The sequence below is a fragment of the Malurus melanocephalus genome, unplaced genomic scaffold (assembly GCF_030028575.1).
Source record: "Malurus melanocephalus ecotype Western Australia unplaced genomic scaffold, MMel_1.1 scaffold_16, whole genome shotgun sequence".
NCBI lineage: Eukaryota > Metazoa > Chordata > Aves > Passeriformes > Maluridae > Malurus > Malurus melanocephalus.
In genome coordinates, this window is record NW_026623248.1 from 1,358,774 (window position 1) to 1,366,624 (window position 7,851).

General features: G+C 39.2%; 1 protein-coding gene across 1 annotated transcript in view; it reads right to left on the reverse strand.

Moving 5' to 3' along the window:
- The window catches only part of VWF (von Willebrand factor), a 117,810-nt gene extending 112,248 nt beyond the window's left edge, over nt 1-5,562 (reverse strand). Inside the window, exons 1-5 of the mRNA XM_057385611.1 lie at nt 5,444-5,562; nt 3,831-3,885; nt 3,123-3,281; nt 2,394-2,496; nt 2,087-2,295 (exon numbers count right to left, since the gene is read on the reverse strand). Of these exons, the coding sequence (XP_057241594.1) occupies nt 2,087-2,295; nt 2,394-2,496; nt 3,123-3,281; nt 3,831-3,885; nt 5,444-5,473 (556 nt within the window). The 5' untranslated portion in view covers nt 5,474-5,562. The remainder of the gene's footprint in view (nt 1-2,086; nt 2,296-2,393; nt 2,497-3,122; nt 3,282-3,830; nt 3,886-5,443) is intronic.
- Nucleotides 5,563-7,851: the final 2,289 nt, after the last annotated feature.

Here is a 7,851-nt window from a genome sequence, read left to right on the forward strand (position 1 = left end):
CTCTGTGTTATTAAAACCACAGTAATTTCTTTCTCTAAAATATGGAAAAAACACATTTTCATTTTGTTTCCATTGCATGTTATTCTGAAGCTCAAAGATCTTACTGTCTTAATTATCAATATAAATCCATCCAATTTATTAGAACTGAGGCCCCAATCTGATAAATTCCAGGTTTTAACAAGAAGCAATGGACACACCAACAGGAGAGTTCTGCCTTCTGGCAACCATAAATTAACCCTTCACTGCCCTCAGATCACTAAGTCCTTACCCAAGCTCAAATCCTGGGATAGGCTGACCTTTAGGAGATCTAATCAGGCTGAAATGAGAACAATTAAAAACTGCAGTGAAAACAAAAGGGTAAACTGCTTCACAGGCTACCAAGAGCCTGCCTACTTTTTCTGTTTGAAGAGTATTAGCTCTCCCAGCTGTTTGTGTTGCCCCTCACCCTGGAAGCTAAAAAAAAGTTTAAAAAAAAAAGGATCTGAGTTATTCCAAAACTGATTTTACTTGGAGCAAGTTAAGAAGCAGTTCAGGGAACCAGCAGAGCTGCCAAGGAGACAAACAGYGCGTGGGTGTAGTGACATCCCTCACTGATACAACAAATTCAAGCATAATTCAGTCTAATTCCTTCTAAATTGATTTAAAAGGTCTTTAGTATCAATGGAAAAACTGGCAGAATTGCTGACACACAGTTCTATTCTTCAGGCTAAAATTAGAGATCTGTGTATTCACACAGGTGGATAAACATGAGGAAAGCCCTGACTTCTGTAACAGACACAGAGAACACATTTTCTATGTCTTTCTCTAGTATTTTACAGCTCCTCAAAGCAGAGACCCTGCCAAGGACTTCACTGCATTCTGAAATCTGTGGATGTGAATGGACTGGTTTTTTAAGGGGGAGAACACAGTCTCCAGCATGCAAAATAAATACAGCACAAAACACATTTAAACCAGAGCAGCAGAGAAGCCTTTTCTACATTTGAACAATTCAAAGAATTTATCTCCTTTCCTGCTCCTGCTTTTTCTAAGAGCCTTACTACTATTTACTGTCTCAAGAAAAATCCATAAACTTCATATCACAACTCTTTCAGACATCAAGGTATCCAAGCCCTGGCAAGCAGTTCTGTGACCAGTTTGTTTCTTATTATTTATCTTGCCGAAAGACAGATTAAATATTTTAACATACCAGAGTTCTTTTTGTTTTCTGTACATTGAAGCTATGCCTATGTATCCTGAGTGCCAGGGGAACACACCTCTGGAGCACTGCCAGGTTCCTTTCCAAGCTGCTTTGCCTCCCTTTCTATTTTCTGTATCATTTATTTATAATACACACTTTCTATTATTAATATTACAATGTATTAACTAACTTTAAACCTATTCTCTTCAGGTTAAATTAAAAGACACTGTGAAATACCACAAATCAAGACCATTCCTTCAAAGTCTCACTCAGGGCTTTTCAAAAACTGAGTCTTCACCCACTCTAAGAGACTTCACACAAAGGTGTACAGAGCTGCAAAAACAATCTTGCCTCTCCTTCTTACCAGGAATTGGTGTGACAAATGCACCCCAATCCAACAGCCCTTACAGACAAAGAAATGTCATTAAAAAGTAACCCCTTTATAGAACACCATGCCAAACCTGCAAGCAGCAGGAATTTAATCTTCTGCTGTTGTAACACCATTTGTTCTTACTAAGTCTTATCTAATTCATGAAAAATTAGAAGTTGAATCAATAGGCATTTCACACAGCTTTTTTGCTGGGTCCTCTTCTAGCCAGTCTCCCCATTTTACATCRTACATAAATTAACCTGCTGCTTTATCTTTGCATTTGAAAGTTTCAAAGTTTCTAAGCGCATTAAGTTCAGATGCCCGGCCTTTCCTCAGGAATGAGATGTGACAGCAATTTCCTTTCAGAAGAAAGGAAGCTGAAAGGACTTAGTCAGACTGCTTTTCAGCACACCAGGTTGAGGTACTTGACAGGTTTTGTAGAAACATTTTGCTGGATCAGCAACATCTTTGTTGAATCACCCAGCAGGAAAAGTGTGCAGAGCATCCATTAAGATATGATCAGTCAGTTTTAACCTTACCTTCCCGAGTTCTGAAGTCATCTTCAAGGAATCTATTAAAATTGCCACACAACCCACAGGTCTTATTATAGTGCTTTTCATGAAGGAGCAGCTGAACATTTCCACTGGCATCAATCTTCACCACAAAGCCATGCTCATCGCTGGATATTTTATAATAACCTGCCTCCTTCTCTAGAAATATACCATTGGAGGCAAAAGGTATGGAAACCCTGTGGAGAAAAACAAGAAACTCTCAGAATGTGACACCCAAARCCCTTCAGGTTGTTTTCTGCTGGAAAAATAATATCATAATAGTTCCTACAGGTACCTTTTGTCTTCCTGCATCACCATTCCATCTAAAGAGAGGTGAAGATTGAAATATTCTCCGACATACACAGAGACACCAATTTTCCCCCCATCCTGGTAATCACCTGAGGAGATGAGACACARTCAAATATTCTTAGTTCTGGGACTCAGGAGGACAATTTGTAGTCAGTTAAAACTTATTTTAAACTATGACCAACACAGAACAGTCATTACTGAATACAAAATCATCTAAAAAAGCAGTTGGTAAAAAGTAATATACAGTTTTGGTACATATATTGTCACTTCTATCCCCAAGAATAACTGCAGAGACCCATGCTAATTCCAAGGCCTTGTGTCCAGGAAGATGGGATTTTTTGTCCACTGGTGTGATTTAGCATACAGAAAAAATTGCTTCTACAGGGTCATGTAGTTATTATTCCTGGACTCAGCTTTAACAGCCCCATTTCCATTATAAATTCAAAATTAATAAAGATCTTCTCCTTTTTAGAAGGGATAGTAAGAAAATCCCTGTTTCTCAGCAGCTTATTTATGYATGAGCTACATTACTAAGGCATAACAGAAGCCTCAGAAGTAATGCTATTTTCAAAAACAAGCCAAAAAAACCCAATACAACCCACAAACAAACAAAAAACCCACCAACCGAGACCTTTTTCATGCAGTGGTCCATCCTATCTGACAAAGRGCAGCTCTTTGTCTTTTCTTCCAGTGATGGAAGCCAGCTCAGACTCACCTAAGAGTGTGAAGGAGTGTTTGTGACAGTCCCCAGCAAGGAGGTAGCTGCAATCCCCAGCRAAACGGTAAAAGGAACCATCAAATGTTTTGATGTGATCATTCCCRAAAAGGCTGCAACGGGCAACTGATGACTCCTGAAGAGAAGCAGCTGATAACCCTGGATATCAAAACACATTAACCTGCAGTTTAAAACAATCATTTTGCAGTTCAGGAATTTCTCTGCTGGAATTTATCCCCACTGATCATTGCATATCCCGGTAACTTCTAGGCACATTGTATCCCAGCATGGCAGTCCACAGGATCACAGATTTTTTAATTGTATGCATTAGTGAAATGTCTTTTTTTTCCTTTATTTCCACCTTGCCACCTTTATTTCCATTAAGTCCAACCTTTGCATGGGTAATTTCAGTCCTGATCCTCTGAGGAATGCCMTGAGTTCATTGTGCCTGCCTAAAACCCCAGTAAAGGCTATAGGGCACTAGGAAAAGCCCATAGCTTTCTCAGTCTGACAGGGAGCGTTTGGGACTCAACACAGTGCCTGTTTCAAGGTAAAGGGACAAAAGAAATAACTTTACTGATGCCTTCAGCATGATGAGAATAATCCTGGAGCCATATTGCAGGATTAAATGGGTAAAAGGGGAGGGGGAGCTCATATCTCACCGAAGAAACAGTGAGAATATATCATAAGCCAAAAATGATTGCTTACCTGTGATCACAGTGGCCAGCAGAAGGTTTGTTTGCAGCACTGCCAAAAGGAGCATCTGTTAAAAATCAAAAAGAGCCCATTTAGAATATTCTTTGYTTGGGACACAGTCTGTTTCACAACTCCTCAACCTTTTTCTACCCTTTCTTTATAAATTTACCCTTTCTTTTATAAATATTGAGGTTCAGAAAGCCATTTCAGAAAGCCACAATCCATGCAGACGTTCATGGTAATTCAGTTGTCCTCCATCCTGCTTTAACTAGGTAATCTAGGAGAGTACTTTTTCACTTCCATTCTCCAAGCTTCCATTTTCACTTCTCATGGCAGAGATATGAGCTACCTCCATGGGAAATGCAACCCAACACAGACATATATTCCAATTTCCCTCAGTTAACAGCCTGAACATGAAATCCTTCAATACACAGCATTATTTCTCAGCCAGCCTGATGTGAAGAAGCACCCCAGACTGGCTCAACCACCCTGGCTCCAGTAGAAGTAAACTCTGCTGCACAAGATTTGCACCCTAGCCAAACATCTACAAAGGGAAAGAAAAAATACACAGGTTTTGCACCAGCCAGAAGGTTTGGCTGGCACACCATTGTAAGCATATGYTTATAACCCACTCATTTCAGGGTGATAATGTGCTCGAGATAAGGGGCAAGAAGGAAAGGGAGGAAATCATGCAGAGATTAGAGAGCCAGGGTAAAAACTTTCATTCACCAAAATCAGTTTTAGTATTGTCCCCTCCTTTCTACAAACAAAATATCAGCCTCTGTTTTCCATGTCTGTAAACTACCTCCAGTAGGACCAGGTCTATAAAAGTAGTACAAATCATAATAATAATAATAATAATGGTATTATGAGAGGAGGGTCATGCAGATGGTGAACAATGTAAGTTCTGAGGCAAAACAACAGCTAAAGATGAAAGCTGTAGGAAACTCCATCTAAGGGATTTAATTTCAGTGATCATATAAGCAAATAGAGAGGCTTCAATATACCAAACTCAATGTATCAATGCCAGAAGACCWGACACATCTTTCCCTAAAAGAACCCTCCAATTAAAGACTAGAATGCATTTTGCAAAGACAAATTGAGATTTCAGATCTAGACACACACTTCTAGTTATGTAGATCCAATTCACAGCCACATAAATAAACAATGAGTTTGATTTATTTACAGAAGACAGGGAAAGAAAGACCTATTCTAGAACTCAGTCTAACACAATGCTGCAAACCCCAAACTGGCATAAGGCTGCAGGATAACTCAGAAATGGCAACTGCAACCACAAAGAATGGTAAAGAAAAGAGTARGCATTATTCTCAGATTACACACCTGCTACTGTATTTTTAGTGCATGCACAAGGTTATGTGATGAATCAGATACTGTTTTTATTTGTCAACCTTTCAATTTTACAAAGCAGGCAGAGAAAAAAGGCAGGGTGTAAGCCCCTTCCCATCAGTCCCCTTCCCCATCCCACTCTATTCTGAGCTGCAGATGGAGTTTCCCCCAATTCTAATGGAACAGGGGCCACCAACAAGTCAGACTACAACCCAATAAAATTGCCAATGTAAAACCCTCCACAATTTTRTWWCTRRYTWARYYAGWWAYAAATGTACCTTCTTCTGTGCGAGATTCCTCTTGCACATGAGCAAGAAACTCCTCCAGTTTCCACCTCTAGCCTACAACACCATTGTTCCCCTGTTGCTTCAGAAGTCAGGACTGGAATGGCTTTGGTCTGAAATCTCTTGTTTTTGTACAAGCCAGGAACTCTTGTCCATTTAAGAGGAAAGATAAAAACCCAGACGTCACATCCTCCTGATTCTCAAGACAATAGATTAAATTGCTATCCTGGAAATCAGGCAGTCTTAATTGCCAGAAAGGTACAATGAGGGGAAATAGTTTTAAAAACTGACAGATAAGTCTTTGAAATACATTTCACATGTGTATGTGTGACGAATCTCACTGGCTGAGCCAACAGGCAGCATATTTATTTGACAGAGTATTATTCAAGAGAAATAATAGGATGCTCCACACCTCAAAGACCACAGAATGATGTAGCATTTTTYCTCTACAAACAACTATCTTAAAGGAGAAAGAAAAATTCAGAGCTAGTAATGCCCTGGGTTTACTCTCTAAGTGCAAACATACTTGAATTCTGCCAACTTCTATCAGATCAACACATTTGATCCTCAAAACATTTATGGAGGTACCCTCTGGAACAATACATGGTAAYGAGTTTATCCTGCACTGGATTGTTTGCAGAGTGGGCACAAAAGTTATGGACATGTGTACAGCACTGAGCAAAAACACACAWAAAACCCAAAGTTTGTCAAGTCTTACCTGACTTTCTATGTCCCATTCCTCATATTTTCAGTAACTACTAATATTAACAAAGGCCTTAGGAGGCAATATCTTGTACTGACTGGAAATTATTCTCTCCTCTTGGATCTGACTGCCTGAACATGAGTGATCCCAGAGAGATGTTTTCTAAAGCCTTCCTTATGGGAATGCCATTTTACTCAGGATAGGGGGAATCAGATCTCATATCACTATGGTCTCTTGTCTTCTCATTTCTAATCCTTTCACTTCCTGAGCCCCAAACAACTCAGTTCATTTAGTAACTTCTTCTTGCAAATCTAAATCCAGCAGGGCTTTGATTCACAATTTTTTGTTTGGCATYTACAGTAGGTAGAGTGAGAATACTTGAATTTTTTTTTTTTTTTTAAATAAGCACAGTGCTGGTTCAGATAAGCTAGACATTGTGACACTTCTTAAGTGCATTAGGGACCTTGGGGAATGTAATAAACAAAATTGAGAAAGACACACAAAGAAGAAACTTTGGGTTTTTTATCCTGGCTCTTTTTTCTCCAAGAAAAAGAAACAAAGGAAAAGGAAATGGTAATTAAAGAGCATTAACATTTATTCACTGATACTGTACATTGTTCCATCACAAAGCTTAGTCATGCTTGGGCATTTCTAATATGCAATTTTCCAAACAGCACAGACACAGGAGAAAATACATAAACAAGTGTGAACTGTTGCCAAAAGAATATCTATAGTCCATTCTTGGAAACAGCACAGGAAGGACTTCTGAGAAAAAATATCCATAATACTGCTTTTTATTGCTTTGTTCAARTACCAGGTTGCATGCAACAAGTCCTAGCCCTGCTACAAATATGTTGAATTGAAGTATTCTGTCCTGGACGGAGTTTATTTGCATGAGGATCACTTAATTTCTGCAGGCAACAGCACTGATGGGTTTTATAGAACCTAAAAAGGTGTTCTTAGCATCTCAAGTAAACCAAAACCCCAAACGCCACATCCTCAGATAACACCTGAAAAAATCAAATTAAGGAGGGTGCACTTGGAAATGTAGGAAAGGATAGAAAAAGAAAAGACAAAATTATCATCAGAGGTAGGAAGCAACTTCTCTGAAAGCAGAGGAAATTTCCAGTCTCAGAAAATCAGAGAAATGATAGAAGCTCCTTGTGTATCCTGCCACAAATAGCACAGACAGGGTAAGAAATAAGGGCTCTTCTCTTCTCCCAGGGCAAAGGCTGGGAGCAAGCAGTGAAATCCTCAGGGGGTTGGTTGACCTTTAAAGCACATAACTGGAAGGTCCCAGCACAGGTCACTGTGTCCAAAAGGAGTCAGACAAATTAATGAAAGGCTCATGCACCATGTAGATGGATCAAATCTCAGGGATCAAGTAATGAATCACAGACCGCTTTTGGCTTAGAAAGTCTTTACCCTGCTGTGTATCAGAAGCAGAAATCCCAGCCTTCAATGTTACATTTAATTTCTTACTACTCTTTTCCTAAGCAACTGCTGCTAGCCACCAGAATTCCACTTTTTGGTCAAAAAAAACCAAAAAAACTTTTAAAAAACCCCACTCAAAATAAAATAAACTACACAGCTTGCTTTATCTTATCCCAGTCGGCAAGAAGATATGCTTCAGTGTTTTTCCACAACTGAGATTCAAATCAACTTTCCCATTACTGATCCAACAGTGCAACAAGGCAAC